This window comes from Lepidochelys olivacea (genome assembly GCF_965140295.1).
Source record: "Lepidochelys olivacea isolate rLepOli2 genome assembly, chromosome: 3".
NCBI classification, from domain to species: domain Eukaryota; kingdom Metazoa; phylum Chordata; order Testudines; family Cheloniidae; genus Lepidochelys; species Lepidochelys olivacea.
In genome coordinates, this window is record NC_140413.1 from 106,611,215 (window position 1) to 106,628,038 (window position 16,824).

The following is a 16,824-nucleotide window of genomic DNA, read 5'->3' on the forward strand; positions in this document are numbered from 1 at the left end:
CTTACTAGTAATTCTGAGAGGAAATACTTCCCTTCAGGAACACAATCTGACAAAGCCTAATTACTTACTTACACACACACACACACACACAAAACCAATTTCCTTCGGTCTTCCCCCAAGGCACTCATTACATCCCATTCAATTTTGGAAATAATTAAATCGAGATACAGTCTTGTTGAACTCACAATGCAGCATTACCAGTGCACAAGCTTTACATAATAAACCCTTCCAAAAGTTTCTGTGATGCAACTAAGTCCCTTTGAAATATTCTCTATATTAAGCTACCCAACTTTACTTGACACACAGACAGCAAGCTTGATCTTTTGTCTGACAAACACTCATGTACCCTACCAGAGAATTCCAGCCAGGCAGCAGTGGGTCTTTTGCCTGCTCGTAAGAACAAAAGGAACAATGAATTGATGCCTCTCTCATTTCTGCACAGAATAAACTCACAAAGTTGTAAGTGTTTTTAAAGGAGTTGCCATCTTAACACTAAAATGTATCCCTATGAAATAACACAGTCCTGTTGGCTAGAACCAGAGCAACAACTTTGCCAAAGAAGACCCCTCACCTTTCAGACAAAACATTCTGAGGCAGTTCCATGAAGAGGAAGTGTTCTGCTTCCCAAGCACAACACAGAGCGCTAGGTACAGCTGTTCCCCAGTCAACCCTATTCAAGCACACAGCCGGAGAAGCATGGCAATGGGCCAGCTCATGCTGTTACAGGAAACTGCTACCCAATCCACTGATTTCTGAGCTGCACTGATGACACCTCCCTATTTCTCACCTCCCCACCCAATCAATTCCAAATAATGCTTTACTAAAAAAAAAAAAAAAAAGGCTACCCTGTCTGTCTCTTTAGTCCATCCCAGCACAGCATAAGCCTGACTGCAATTGTATTATCTCATAAGTCAGCATTTTTCACTGCTGTGGACACAGCTTATACCCACCAATTGGTCAGCATCGGAAAAACTAAATCACTCTAATCCAACTCAACTGTTTGTTATGAATTACTAACTCTGCTCTTCATGAACTTTTTTTGTTCTGGAATAAATGGCTTTTCTCTCCCCTCCCCCCCACCCCCAAAAGTGCTTTGTGAGGTTTGTATTTTAGATATGCGTATACATCATACATACAACGTACCAAAAATCTCCCTAGAGTTGTTTTGAAGGTCAGCTAAGGGGGTGTTACAAGACGCCCATGTTCTGTGTAAAGGTTAGCAATTAGGGAATCAAACATGATGTCAAATGAATTTAAGTTACAGTTTTAAGCATTTGCATTTTGAGCCAAATCCTATCAGCTCTTACTCAAGCAAACATCCCATTGCAGTCACTAGCAGTTTTGCCTGTTTAGGATTTAGCTCTTGTTATTCAGGGCTTAATTGTATGTTTTAGGCACAACTCTGGGATAGAGCTGATGGACACCACACAGCGGGAGCATGCCATGCCCACTGCTACCTCACTTCCAGGGATTCAGCACTATCCCTTGTGCATTGGTCCTACTCCAGAGGCCTGTGGGTAGGGGATAGAGCCATGGCCTTGCCTTCCTTTGGAGCACTGTGTGTCCCCTCTGTGCCCCCAAGAGAGAAGTCCCTGAGCTCAGGGACTGGACATGTGTTGACCCTTTGTAAGGGTCTGATTCTGAAAACATTTACTACCAGGTATTGTTCTTACCAGCAGGTGTGGTCCCACTGATATTTCAGTAGGACTAAACATGGTACACTTAGCACTATGCCCTACAGCATGCAAACCAGAACCTAAGGGTATACCTACATTACAAACGAAGGTGTGATACTGCAATGCAGGTAGGCATACCCACGCTGGCTTTCATTTAGCTGGTGTGGGTAATGGTGGTAGTGAGGACATGGTGGCACAGACTTCAGCATGGGGTAGCCACCGCAGTACAAGGGTGACCATCTTTTCAAAAGGCATAAAGCAGGACACATGTAGGAGCCCCATCCCCTCCGTAACCCAGCCCCTGCTCCTCCTCTTCCACTGAATCCTCGACCCCTGGCCAGGCAGGATGCTGGAGCTGGGCTAAGATAAGAGCTGCCCAGGGAGTCTGAGCTGCTGTGGGAAGCACTGGACCCTCCACCTGCCCTGGGCAGGGGCCTGAGAGCAGGGCCCGAGAGCAGCCCCCAGCCCATGTCCCCGACCCTGGGGCACGCCACCCATTACAGGTGGAGGGTCCGGCGCTCCCTGAGCAGCTCTTACTACTGCTCAGCTCCGGCTTCTGGCTTGGTAGCAGGGTCTTAGGGGGAGAGGGAGAGCAGGGGGCATGGCCTTGTGGCAAGAGGTGGACTAAGGCCTACATGAGCCTTCCCCCCGCTTACCCCTGGAAAGAGGTTGGTGCCTGTTCTGGAGTGATTCAAGCCCAGGACCAGAACTCTGCGTTTTCGGACTGTCTCGCCCAATTCAGTACAACCCTACCCAGTACAAGCCCATTGGGGACCTGGGTACATACTCAAGTTGTTGGTCCGTGCTGGGACTTATGCTGCCACGTCTTCCTTGCTATTATTACCCGCACCAGCTAGATAAAAATCTAGTGTGGGCATGCTTACCCATATTGCAATCACACCTTCGTTTATGGTGCAGATGGACCTTTAGATAGTAAAGAACCCTATGCAGTAGGGAGCAAGGAAGAGTTCAGGGTAAATGACCTCATTCTATAACTGGGAAATGCAGCTCTAACTTTATTATTTACAAGCATATAGAGCTCCTGCAATCCACACCCCACCGTGAAACACAGAAGCACATGCATACACAAATCATTTTCTAGAACTTCTCCCAAAGCATCAACATAGCAAATGGTGCAGACACCTTGAAAACAGCAGTTAAGACCACAGTCAAAGCAGTGCTAATAGTATGCAGAGTCTTATTAGCCATGCTTAGCTCCTATCCAGAGGTGAAAGTAAGCCGGTACGGCGTACCAGCAAGAGCCGGTGCGCCGTACCGGGGTGAATCGGCTTCCCCAGGAGCAATTTAAAGGGCCTGCGGCTGGAGCCCCCGGCCCTTTAAATTGCTGCCAGAGCCCTGCTGCTAGAGCCCTGGGGTAGCGGTGGCGGGGCTGGGACGGCAATTTAAAGGGCCTGGAGCAGTAGTGGCGGTTGAGCCCTTGGCCCTTTAAATCGTCCCCAGAGCTCCCCGCCGCTTCCCTAGGGCTCCAGCAGGCTCTGGGAATGATTTAAAGGGCCTGGGGTGGTAGTGGTGGCCGGAGCCCCATCCCCGGAGCCCTGCTGCCGGAGCCCTGGAGAAGTGGCAGTAGGGCTCCGGGGACGATTTAAAGGGCCCAGGGCTCTGGCCGCTGCTACTGCCCCGGGCCCTTTAAACCACTGCCAGAGCCCCCAGCTGTCGCTGTTACCCCGGGGAGGGAGAAGGAGGCACTTGCTGGTACAGGGTGGGCCAGGGCTGACTCTGACCCCCAGCCCCGCCCCTTCCGCCCAAGGCCCCGCCCCTTCCGGGGGCCAGAGCCAGCCCCAGCCCAGCCCGTACCAGTAAGTCACTAGACTTATTTTCACCCCTGCTCTTATCTGATTGTTGTTTAATGTGTGTTACCATACAGAGTAGAACCTCAAGTTACACACTGGCAATGGAGGTTGTTCGTAACGCTGAAATATTTGTAACTCTGAACTAAACTTTATCAGTGTTCTTTCAAAAGTTCACAACTGAACATTGACCTAATACATCTTAAAAGTTTTACTATGCGGAAGAAAAATGCTGCTTTTAACCACTTTAATTTAGATGAAACAAGCACAGAAACAGTTTCCTTACCTGGTCAAATCTTTTTTAAAACCTTCCCTTTATTTTTTTAGTAATATACATTGAATACAGCACTGTACTGTATTTGTGTACTTCCAGTTCCAAATGAGGTGTGTGGTTGACCAGTCAGTTCGTAATTCTGGTGTTAGTAACTCTGAGGTTCTACTGTACACAAGTTATGTCAGTGGGTTACAACTTTGGAGTCAAGTGCTCTAGCAGAAAAGTGGGGTAGACCTTATGGTGGTGCATCCACGATTGAGAGACAGAGCTCACTTAGCTTAACCCTAAACCTTGGAGCGTGCCTCGCTAGGGTGGTACTGAGGAAAGTTCGGGGGGAGGGCATGGCCAGGCCCAGGCTGCACCTACGGGGGCAGGGAGAGCGTACTACACTTCCATCCCTGCTCCACACTCAGACCAGAGCCTCCTCCAGGCCAGATCCACCCCCAGTCCCACTCTACCCCCTGGTCCGCCTCTAGCCCCAGTTCCTCCCCCATCCCCAGTTCTGTCCCCAGGAAGCCCTGGCTGCATAGTAATGGAGGGCCAGTGCAGACAGATTCTTTACTGGTAGGCAGGGAGAGCAACTGGAAAAAGTTTGTGCACCACTGGCTTAACCTAATGGGAAGAATGCAGACCTAGAACATGTTCAAACCTTGAAATATCTGAGAAATGAAATTAAGAAAAAAATATTCTTTTGATTGCTTTAACTGCTGTTTTAAAAGTATTTGCATTGTTTGCTATTTTGATTATTTGGAAAGAGCTCCAATCGTGAACAAATCTATATGACAGACAGCAACCTATTAAACTGGGGGAGGCACTTAGTTGGATGCCACAAGGATCAGTGTTAAGTCCAGTCTTGGTAAATCTATTCATTAATTACCTGGAAGGAGAAATAAACAGAACATTAATGAAATTCACAGGGGATTCTAAATTGGGAGCAGCTGTGAACTCTAGTGAGTACTGCAAAATAATGCAAGTGGTCCTAGAGAAAGATTTAAAACTTGAGCAGAAAAAAAACCCAGAATAATATTTAACTTGAAAAAAATGCAGCTTTGTACATCTGTGGGTGGGAGTGCGGGGGAGAATCACAGATATGCAGTCGGATGGAGAGACCTGGGAAGCAGTAAAGCTGACACAGAAATTAGACATGCAAATTTGACATAACTTTGTAATGTGATACACTAGGAAAAAAGGCCAATGCCATTTTGAGGCTGCACATGCAAAGGCTTCATATCATGCAGTAGTGATTTGAGGATTTCAGAGACCCCTCTGCAAGGAATGATCCAACCATCTTCAGAACTCATGCATCTGCTTTGAGAATATGGCACACCAGCTTCTATGCACCCACTACACTGGACTGGCTCCCACTTCCAGCTATCATTGGAGGGAGGGTGGGGAAATCCCTAGCTGGGTTGGGAGAGATGGACACTCTCAGAGGAGAAGATGGAGAGTTTCCAGCAAAGAAAGGAACTGGGAAGGAAGATGAGGGAGTTTCTAGAGAGATAGAGAATCCCCAGGGAAGTGGGTCGGAAGTTTGCCCAGAGTGAGTAGTGAAAGGGAAGTCCTAGTTGGGGAGACAGATCATGTCTGCTTTTTCCCTGTGTTCTCTCCTCCCCTCGCTCAGCATACAAGTTTCAGTGTAGGTGGGAGTGATCCTATCCTGGCAGTATAGATGGAAAGGCTTCCACTGGCCTCCTTCTCCTCTTCACTTGATGCACTGCTGCAGTTAGGCAGAAAGCCAAAGCAACAGAAAGCAAAGAGAGAAGCAGCCATAACAGCCCTGAATGGTGCAAGAGGAAGAAACAGCAAATTAGAAACTGCTCCACCCCTGTATAGTTGCCTGTTCTGAGGCACCCAGCTGTGCATCAGCCTGCCATGAGCAGGATAAAACCATCTCTGTTTTTTCACTTCACTACTGACCGCTATACTTACCTACATGCCTCCAGCTTCCATCCAGGACACACCACATGATCCACTGTCTACAGCCAAGCTTAAGATACAACTGCATTTGCTCCAATCCCTCAGGCAGAGACAAACACCTACAAGATCTCTATCAAGCATTCTTAAAACTACAATACCCACCTGCTGAAGTGAAAAAACAGATTGACAGAGCCAGAAGAGTACCCAGAAGTCACCTGCTACAGGACAGGCCCAACAAAGAAAATAACAGAACACCACTAGCCATCACCTTCAGCCCCCATCTAAAACCTCTCCAACGCATCATCAAAGATTTACAACCTATCCTGAAAAATGATCCCTCACTCTCACAGATCTTGGGAGACAGACCAGTCCTCGCTTACAGACAGCCCCCCAACCTGAAGCAAATACTCTCCAGCAACCACACAACAAAAACACTAACCCAGGAACCTATCCTTGCAACAAAGCCCGATGCAAACTCTGTCCAAATATTTATTCAAGTGACACCATCATAGGACCTAATCACATTAGCCACGCCATCAGGGGCTCATTCACCTGCACATCTACCCACGTACATTGGCCAAACCGGACAGTCTCTACGCAAAAGAATAAATGGACACAAATCTGACATCAGGAATCACAACATTCAAAAATTGGTAGGAGAACACTTCAACCTCTCTAGCCACTCAGTAAAAGATTTAAGGGTGGCAATTTTGCAAGAGAAAAGCTTCAGACTCCAACGAGAAACTGCTGAGCTTGAATTAATATGCAAACTAGATACCAATAACTTGGGTTTGAATAGAGACTGGGAGTGGCTGGGTCATTACACATATTGAATCTATTTCCCTAAATTACGTATTCTCACACCTTCTTGTCAACTGTCTAAATGGGCCATCTTGATTATCACTACAAAAGTTTTTTTCTCCTGCTGATAATAGCTCATCTTAACTAATTAGCCTCTCACAGTTTGTATGGAAACTTCGAACTTATATATATAGATATATACATACACATACAGATATCTATCTCTTCTTACTATATGTTCCATTCTATGCATCCGATGAAGTGGGCTGTAGCCCACGAAAGCTTATGCTCTAATAGATGTGTTAGTCTCCAAGATGCCACAAGTACTCCTGTGCTTTTTGTGGATACAGACTAACACGGCTGCTACTCTGAAACCTGAAATAAATATAACTTGACAAAGGGGTATTTAAGAAGAGAAAAATGTAGACTGAACAATAGGAAAACAATTCTCGGCAAAGTAGATGCTTTATCTTTGGAATAATTTCCAGAGGAAGCAGCAGAAGTCCCATCACTTGGCATATTTTAAACTCAGCTGGACAAACCATTATTCAATGCACTGTTGGGAACAATCCTGCACTGGCAGGGAGATGGATTACAAAGCCTAACAGGTATTTTCCATCTCTAGAGTCTATTAATTTTTTTTTAAATGTTCAAGCCATCCCTCTTAACTTAGTCTGAGCAACAAATGCAGATACTAAGAATATCTTGCATATGCTTCATCCAAATAAGAAAGATGTTCCTTTCTTCACTCCTCTCCAGCTTTCTCTGAAGTATGCTCAGTGGTCACCAAGCCACACAATAGCACATGACAAAGTAGAAAGGGGGGATTTCTCCCTTTTTATTATGCACTTGGAGAACACTTCTGCCAAAAACACTGTCTCAGAGGAAGAAATAAATCCAGCCTTTTTAAGAAGACTGTCTAACGTCTTGTAGGGCACTCATGCACTTGCAGCCCTTCCATGCATTCCCGCAATCCAACTGGATCTTCTGGCATCCAGACGGGCTGTAAGAAAGGACTGCAGTTTCCAACTCTAGCCAGTAGAGGTGCTGTTGGCAGCCGGTATCAAGTGGAGTGCCCCAAGGGTCGGTCCTGGGGCCGGTTTTGTTCAATAACTTCATAAATGATCTGGAGGATGGTATGGATTGCACTCTCAGCAAATTTGCGGATGATACTAAACTGGGAGGAGTGGTAGATACGCTGGAGGGGAGGGATAGGATACAGAGGGCCCTAGACAAATTGGAGGATTGGGCCAAAAGAAATCTGATGAGGTTCAATAAGGATAAGTGCAGGGTCCTGCACTTAGGATGGAAGAATCCAATGCACCGCTACAGACTAGGGACCGAATGGCTAGGCAGCAGTTCTGCGGAAAAGGACCTAGGGGTGACAGTGGACGAGAAGCTGGATATGAGTCAGCAGTGTGCCCTTGTTGCCAAGAAGGCCAATGGCATTTTGGGATGTATAAGTAGGGGCATAGCAAGCAGATCGAGGGACGTGATCGTCCCCCTCTATTCGACATTGGTGAGGCCTCATCTGGAGTACTGTGTCCAGTTTTGGGCCCCACACTACAAGGAGGATGTGGATAAATTGGAGAGAGTCCAGCGAAGGGCAACAAAAATGATTAGGGGTCTAGAACACATGACTTATGAGGAGAGGCTGAGGGAGCTGAGATTGTTTAGCCTGCAGAAGAGAGGAATGAGGGGGGATTTGATAGCTGCTTTCAACTACCTGAAAGGGGGTTCCAAAGAGGATGGCTCTAGACTGTTCTCAATGGTAGCAGATGACAGAACGAGGAGTAATGGTCTCAAGTTGCAGTGGGGGAGGTTTAGATTGGATATTAGGAAAACCTTTTTCACTAGGAGGGTGGTGAAACACTGGAATGCGTTACCTAGGGAGGTGGTAGAATCTCCTTCCTTAGAGGTTTTTAAGGTCAGGCTTGACAAAGCCCTGGCTGGGATGATTTAACTGGGAATTGGTCCTGCTTCGAGCAGGGGGTTGGACTAGATGACCTTCAGGGGTCCCTTCCAACCCTGATATTCTATGATTCTATGTTGTGCCTGCTCTGTGTGCCTGGTCAAGGGCTGAGACTCCAAAGTAGGCAATGGGTGGGCAACAGCTAAGGAGGCTGAATGGGGGGCCTGGGACAGGTAGAATGGGGTGAATGAGGACGTGAGGGAAACTGATATGAGACGTTTCAGCGTAGCAGCCATGTTAGTCTGTATCTGCAAAAAGAAAAGGAGGACTTTTGGTACCTTAGAGACTAACAGATTTATTTGAACATAAGCTTTCGTGAGCTACAGCTCACTTCATCGGATACATGCAGTGGAAAATACAGTGGGGAGATTTATATACACAGAGGACATGAAACAATGGGTGTTATACACACTGTAACGAGAGCGATCAGGTAAGGTGAGCTATTACCAGCAGGAAAAACTTCAAAAACAGACTCCAATGAGAGACTGCTGAATTGGAATTAATTTGCAAACAGGATACAATTACCTTAGGCTTGAATAAAGACTGGGAGTGGATGGGTCATTACACAAAGTAAAACTATTTCCCCATATTTATCCCCGCCCCCGCTGTTCCTCAGACGTTCTTGTCAACTGCTTGAAATGGCCCACCTTGATTATCACTACAAAAGGTTCCCCCTCCCCCCCCCCGCTGGTAACAGCTCACCTTACCTGATCACTCTCGTTACAGTGTGTACAGTAACACCCATTGTTTCATGTTCCCTGTGTATATAAATCTCCCCACTGTATTTTCCACTGAATGCATCCGATGAAGTGAGCTGTAGCTCACAAAAGCTTCTGCTCAAATAAATTGGTTAGTCTCTTAGGTGCCATAAGTCCTCCTTTTCTTTTTGCTGATATGAGAGGAAGGCTAGTCCAGGGATAAGGATGCTAGCCTGACTTGGAAGATCTTGGTTCAATTCCCTGCTCCATCACAGACTTCCTCTGGGTTTGTCATTGAGTCACCTTGGGCAAGTCACTCAGTGTCTCTATGTCTTAGTTCCCCATCTGTAAAAAAGGGAGAGTCATAGTTCTCTACCTCACAAGGTGCTGAAGTTTATGGTTACATGGAATTTACTTGCAAAAATGCAAATTGGCTCATTAAACTAATTGTATAAAATGTCACACAGGTACAATTGCACAAACCTGGCAGCTATGAGTATGAAATGCTGCACACGCACATATTCCACAATTTTTATCACAGAAATGGAAAAGAATGGGAGGTAACTCTATCTGCCACTGCTCTTCCTCATGAAGGCATTATTTCTAGTGAAGTGCTAAGTGGGCAGGCTCGATAATGCAATCCATGAACAACCATTCTTAAATTGCCCACATTTCTTTTTTGGATCTGCCTTTCCAACGGTTGTTATCCATTCTTTACTTGGATGAAGGTATTTTTTTAAAAATAAAAGGGATTTTGGGAAGTCAAAGTGTGTCTTTCATTCTTTTTCTGTGTGCAAAGTCATTGGAATCATTGCATGCAAGTCCCTGATGACAACCACCAAATGCTCCACCATTATTTTGTTCTATTAAAAAATTTAAATCAATATCTACAGCCCAGAACTGTTAAGCTACCCTTATAATAATAATAAAAAAAAAAAGGACAGAGAAAAAAAGTTTATTAAGAAAACCAAAATTTCATCCTTCCCAAAGGATTATTATAAATAGTAAACAAAAAGGACATTATGAACATTTTGGGGGAAAAGAAGACCTTTACATTTTTCTTTTTTAAAAGATTATTACAAAGAGAAAACGCAATTAAAATCTCACTTCTGGCTCTGGAAACATTTGTTCCAAGTTGCCCCATTTTCCTAAAAATACATTACTAATCCCATAAATCAGTGCTGTCAAATTCAAAATCGCCTAGGATCTGAATTTGGACTATTCCTACTACATCTGCATTCTATCATGCTTCAGCTGTTACTGGGCTACAAAGTGCATCCAGACACGAGAACTACCAAGTTGCAAAACAGAATTGTCACTCTCTGGGCTGGTCTATTATCAAGAAAAGCAAGACAGAGATGCCAGCACAAAAATGTTCACTTCACCAATACCAGGAAAAAAGGTCAGCTACAGGCAGTCCACATTTAAAGTCATACCATTCATTTAAAAATCACACTTCTATCTAAAATTATATCATCAACTATTGTGACGAGTAACACAATCTTATTGTAGCTGAAATATTAGAGAAAAATATTTTCCCTATATTTTCTGTTTACTTTTCACTTTTGATAGCACTTTATATCTAATCAGGTTCACTAGATACAATTTTCCGTTTTGTGTGGTTCTTTCCACAAAAGTATAGAGGAAAAATAGCATTTAAAAAAATAGAACAATGTGATTATAAAACTACAAAATTGGGTGTGGGACCTTGGAGGAGGTGTTTTGAAACTAATTAACTCATTTTTTTTAAGTGACGACATTTCCAATTGAAAATATGCCTGGTAAAGAATCACAGTGATTGCTGATAATATCTCAGATAGCTAAATATTTACTACACAAGTAAACCAAAAAGTAGACCCTGCAAACAGTTATGCATATAAGGAACTTTAAGTTCAGCAGGACTTCTCAAGTGTGTAATGAAACTACTCACATATATAAGTACAGGACTGGGGCCATCATTTTCAAGACAACTTTTGAAAACATCCATCATACTGTTTCATTATTTCACAAATGTACAAAGTAATATCCACAGCCATAAACAACACGCTTTCAAAGAATTCTTGCTTTTTTAATCACTAACAACAAAAAGCATTCACAGACATGAAAGTTAGTTCAAGCACATAATGGAGTTACTTGTGTATATCTGAACTCATTCACTTTCTAGGATTTTCTTGGGAGGGAAAACAGTGTTTTTTACAGAACCAAAAGTTGACCAACCTTAAAATGATTGTAATCTAGTAACCAATATCCTTTGAATTCTAAAAGTATATTTAAAAGTACACCACTGTTTCCAAAAAAATGAAACAAAGATTGCCACTACTTTGGCTTTTATATTATATTCCCTTTTTCTTATTCAGATATCCTTTCATAGGAGGATGTTCTATCCAGTCACCTCTATTTTTAACACTGCTCCATTGCTTCACTGGTTAAACTAGCACCTTAAACCATCTCCCACAAAGATCCAATGTGTTCCCTCCACAGTGCACTTGGTCACCAGGAGCCTAGTGAACAGAAATGTGTCAGCCTTACTTGTAAGAAGGTTTGGGAGGATTAGATTTTTAATTGGTAAATGTCAGGAAACATTGGTTTCACCATACACATACAATCCAACAAACCAATATTCCCATCAGTGATAACAGAAATTTACAGGTAGGCAAAGAAAAATGGTGTTTGAGAACGTATTAGAGTTTGATGGAAATACATTTACTTTACAAATTTTTATATATGATGTTGACAGTATTTATAAAACTAACATTTTGAATCTCAACATCTATTGTCATTAAATAACTATGGTCTTCCCCCACATAATTTCCCACAACTGTGAACATTTAAATTAATAGACATAAAAATTTTTAAATGCTTAAAACACTTGTGGCAACACTCTAAAGTTGAAATTGGTTTCTCAATGCATCTAGTCTTTTCTGAAAATTACCCTAAAGCACCATCTCACCTGTAAGTAGCACCCAATTATATACACTAAACATTTAATCTGAAATCAGATGCCAAATCTCAATCATTTATTTAACTGAAGCTCACCAAAAGCAGAATCCTAAATTAATATTAATTTTTCAAAGTTATTTACATCTCTGCAGTAGGTGCATTTGCACAGATCTCACTTTGCTATTATTGGAAAGAAATTAAGAACTAATACTATGGAGACTGAGTTTATTGCAACCCAGAATTGTCAAGTATTTAAGGTTATCTTTTGTTTGACTTGTTAAGGGGGCCACAAAGGGCAAAATCTTCTATGACTTGCTGAATGTCAAGGAAGGAATCTATTACCAACTTTTCCAAATGTGTTCAGGAATTCCTTAGCCACAGAAGTGATACAAAGAGGAAGGACAAAAGACAAAGGATTTACCATGAGGACAAAGAGGACACTATACTAAAATAGTTAATGAAGGGTTTCTGATGACGGGTAGGGGGAAACAAAGAGGTGGAGGGAGAAATGTGTTTTGTTTTCTTTAGGTAAGAAATCACCATAATGGAAGTGGTGCAGAAAAACAAAAGATTATCAAGACACTGCTGTAAGAAACTTTTTTTTAATTTAAAATTATTGCTTGGCAAGAACTTCAGTATCAAATTACACCTGGTTAATTGACACAACTGAACTGTATTAGTGATGCTTACAACTTTACTCCAAGCCGGAGAAGCTAAAGAACCAACCAGTGGACCAAATTCAGTGATGAATAAGGCTGTGAGGTCACGCGTGGTCTGTCATGGATTCCGTGACTTTCCAGGATCTCCTGGACTTCCGCAGCATCAGCAACGGTGCGGCCCTGGGGCTTGCCACACCAGCTGCTGCTCGAGTGACTCCCGGGACCGCTGCTGCTCAGGCAGCCTGGGAGCCACTCCAGAGGCTGTCGGAGCAGCAGTCCCCAAGGCCCCCCCCAGAGCAGCTAAGATTTAGTCAGGGGTATTTATAGTAAAAGTCATGGACAGGTCACAGGCTGTGAATTTGTGTTTATTGCCCATGACCTGTCCATGACTTTTACTAAAACTACCCATGACTAAATCTTAAACTTAGTGATGAATCCTGGTCACGTGCCACCTCAGGCATGTTGGAAAACACTAAGAAGAGGACCACCTGTTCTCAGAGACAAAAACCTTCATCACATTTACTTCCACTTAAATAGTACTTTGCATCAGAAATCAATGGGTTCCTGTTCCAGGGTAACTCAGTATTTTACTATAATAAAACGAAACAACAACAACAATAGTGCTGATAATAATGGTGTTAAAAAGGAAAATAGGGATGTCAGGATCAAGTAAGGCAGGAAAAACATGGAATTATTCTGCTTCCATTTTATTTACTGTCTAGAAGGCAAATCACACTTAAAAGGGCCAGGTGCATGAAAAGGGAAGTGTGCCTGGCAGGATCAGGTTACTTTGTTTACATTTAAGAAGAAATACCAAACAGCACACATTCTAATAACTAGGATTTAACATAGTCAGGCCATCTGTGGTTCAAAAAGAACCGGTAGCTTCCCTGAGATGCACATTAATACGCATGGTGGACACACACTGCAATTATCTTTTAGTAAATGTCACACTGAAAAAAAACATACAAAACAAAAACAAAAAACTTGTTTCCCTTCTGGACTAAAGAGGACAAATGAATGAGAGCATCAGAAGATGATACCCAATTATTGAGACATAGCTTTCCTATGGCAATTAATGTTCAACTCTGCAGTCCAGAAACAATTAACCACAATATTTTTGAGCATTGTACAGGGTTTTAGCCATGTAGCTCTCTAATGATATGGAACCATGGGACGCAAACCCCACAAAACTCCTTAAAAGTTCAAAACAAAACCTTTCTGTGTAGGCCTTGTCCTCACTGAGATATGAAAACAAGTTAGCCCCTTACCGTGTGTGGAGTGGAATAAGGCAGTGATTCTCAACTTTTACAGACTTTTGTAATTAGTTTCAATTCCCCTGCCATCCTCCTCCCACCCAACACACTCCTATCTACCCATAAAAAAAAGGTTATAACCATCCTGTACCTGTGTGACTCTCCAGATTGATAACCCATAGAATAAGAAATAACTCAACTGAAACCCAGCCTTCAGTGTGCGGAGTGCCTATGCTTAAACGGGAGGTGAAGGGGGTTTTCTATTTCCATTTTGACACGACCGACTAGTCTGATACATTTGTTGCCCTTCTCATAGACCGAAGCAAAATGAAGTCTGCCTAGAAACTTATCTGTGTTTCTTATCAGCACTACAAACTACAGGATATGCTGGACATCTAAATTAGCCAGAGAAGGCCAGATGGAAGGAGTCAAACTAAGTTGTGTTGCCACCTGCTGAGCAAAAGGAGATAGCTGCCCCTCTGTAAGAGCAGGCAACTGGGAATCACATTTACTGTTTCATTTCCTGCTCTACTACTGAATCTGTCTGTGTCACGTTTGGCAAGCCACTTGACTCCTCTGGGCCTCATTTTCACACATCTGTAAAACGGGCCTAGTAATACTTATCCTACGGGGTAGAGTGGTATGGCTGAATTAAGGTTATCTAAAGCAGTTGGAGATCTTTGGATGAGAAGTGCTATGTAAGTGCATAGCACTATTATTAAATGTGACTCAAGTCCTGACTTTACATCAGCAGCACTGGTAAAATATATAAGCCCCTTCGTTTTCAGTTAAAATCGATTTTTATGGAAAAATTCCCAGGTTTTACAAAAGGTATTATTCATTTTTTTCTGATTTTCACCCTACTTTTGGATCAGTCAAATACACAAATTTAGTTGTTTTATTAGGAATATACAATACCTTACATGAGATACATGTATTATGAGAATACATTAGCCTGTATGTATATGCAAAGATGCCTGTTGAAGTAAGGCTATGTATTAGTCTGTATTATTATTTGGGGATTAGAGATATATTATTTTCTTAAACTCAGAGGTTGTTTTCAGTTCTGCAGCAAACCATACTGATGAACAGAATTCAAAGCATTAATCTATTGAATACTTTTTGCCCGTCTTTCCATCCACCAGAATAAACCCTATTTACCCAGAAAAATTATTAATAGTTTTTTGCACTGATTTTCACCTGTTTTGTGGTAATAAACACGGATAAATTCATGGGAAATATTAAATAAAAACTGAAAATGAAGGGATGGATAGATATATATATATAGATATGGATATAGATCTATATTTTCACCTATCAGCTGAAGCCAGAACCACCAGTTTTCTCCAGCTTGCCTGTAATAGCTGCTGTTTGGAGAGTGGAAAATCCAAAAAGGCAGGACAAAAACACCGAGGTTTTGATGCTCGCCTTTAAAAACTACTGAGGCTGGGTGGGTCGGGGAAAACTCAGAGCCACCGAGGAAGTTCTGGATAGGAGAGGGGAAGGGACTGGCATGTTTCATAGCAGAGGGGCCAGGTTAGCTGCAGGACCAACTGACGTCAAAGCAAGCTGACTTGGGGGAGAGAGAGAGAGAAGTCAACGGCTGGGAAGACAAGCCATGCACTGCAGAAGAAGATCCTGACCACCCCCTTGTGCCACAGAGGATTCTGACCCTGGTCCAAAGAATGTTCAAAAGTTGTGAGGAAACTGAGGCAGGGATGCATGTAGGTTTATTATTTTATACAGATCTGTGTATCTTTCATGCTGTTAAATAAAGAACAATGGTGTTAGGATCATGTGCAAACTCTGTTTGCATGTGCTATGAATTACCCGTAGCCCATGCCCTTAAAGAGTTAACTGGAGGACCCAGAATGCACCCAAAGCTGGAACTCTGGGAGAGGTTGTGTTTAAGGTGTGGGAGCACCTGAGGGATCAGTTCTGGACTGTGGGGTCTAAGCTCTCAGGAGGGAGTGCTAGAGGATCTGCACCCTAAGAGGATGCCTAGAGACCCCAACACAGGGGAAGAGCCTGGACTCTGTTCAGACTACAGAGGCTTAAAAGATACAGGATCCAGCAGTCAGTTCCCTTACAGCAGTCTGGGAGTGCCCGGACAGAGAGACAATAGCCTTGTGGTTGGGGCACTCACCTAGGATGTGGGAAACCCAGATTCAAGTCCCTTCATCAAATCAGGCAGACCGGGTACTTGATCCTGGATAACCCACATCCCTTACCACCAGATTACTGGCTATTCTGGGGTTTCAGGCTGTCTCTCAGCTCCACCCCTGCCCCAGTTCTTCAGCTGATTTCCCCACAACAGGGGAAAACAAGGAAACAATACAGAGAAGGCTGTGGAAACCACAGCTCTGTACCAGCACATTTCAGATCTCAAAAGACAACATAAAACTCTAGTATTCATTGGATGTATAGTATAAAGCCACCATTCCCTATCCACCATTGAGCACAATGTCTAAAATAAAAACAAAAGGGCTAGGAAAATAAGAGAATTTACACAACAAATATACAGGCAGGGGAAGGAGTGTATATGAAGGGATCAGTCTGCAGGGATATACCAGAAATGATCTGCTGTTTATATCACTGGGGGTGCAACCTTTTGTTTTTCTCTGGGGATGGTCAGCAGGTGCAGTTAATCAGGCAAAATACATTACCAAGACTGGCTGTGTTGTCTTCCAGCAGGGGAACAAGGTTTATATTAGTAATAATGAAATCAGACCTGCCAATTTGCAAGCATAGCTCCTTGTACCATGACTAATGGACATGCTACATAGTGTGTGTAGGGAATGGGGGTTTAACGTATACGGGGAA

At 43.2% G+C, this 16,824-nt stretch overlaps 1 protein-coding gene across 5 annotated transcripts in view; it reads right to left on the bottom strand.

Annotated features, from left to right (window-relative positions):
• The window catches only part of NHSL1 (NHS like 1), a 265,999-nt gene that overhangs the window by 133,466 nt on the left and 115,709 nt on the right, over positions 1 to 16,824 (bottom strand). Inside the window, exon 1 of one of the 5 annotated variants that reach the window (XM_084622659.1) lies at positions 572 to 656. The exons of the other annotated variants lie outside the window; for them this stretch is intronic. Coding sequence (XP_084478785.1) covers positions 572 to 587 — 16 coding nt within the window. The 5' untranslated portion in view covers positions 588 to 656. Of the gene's footprint in view, positions 1 to 571; positions 657 to 16,824 lie in introns of those variants that run through there. 5 annotated transcript variants of the gene reach the window in all.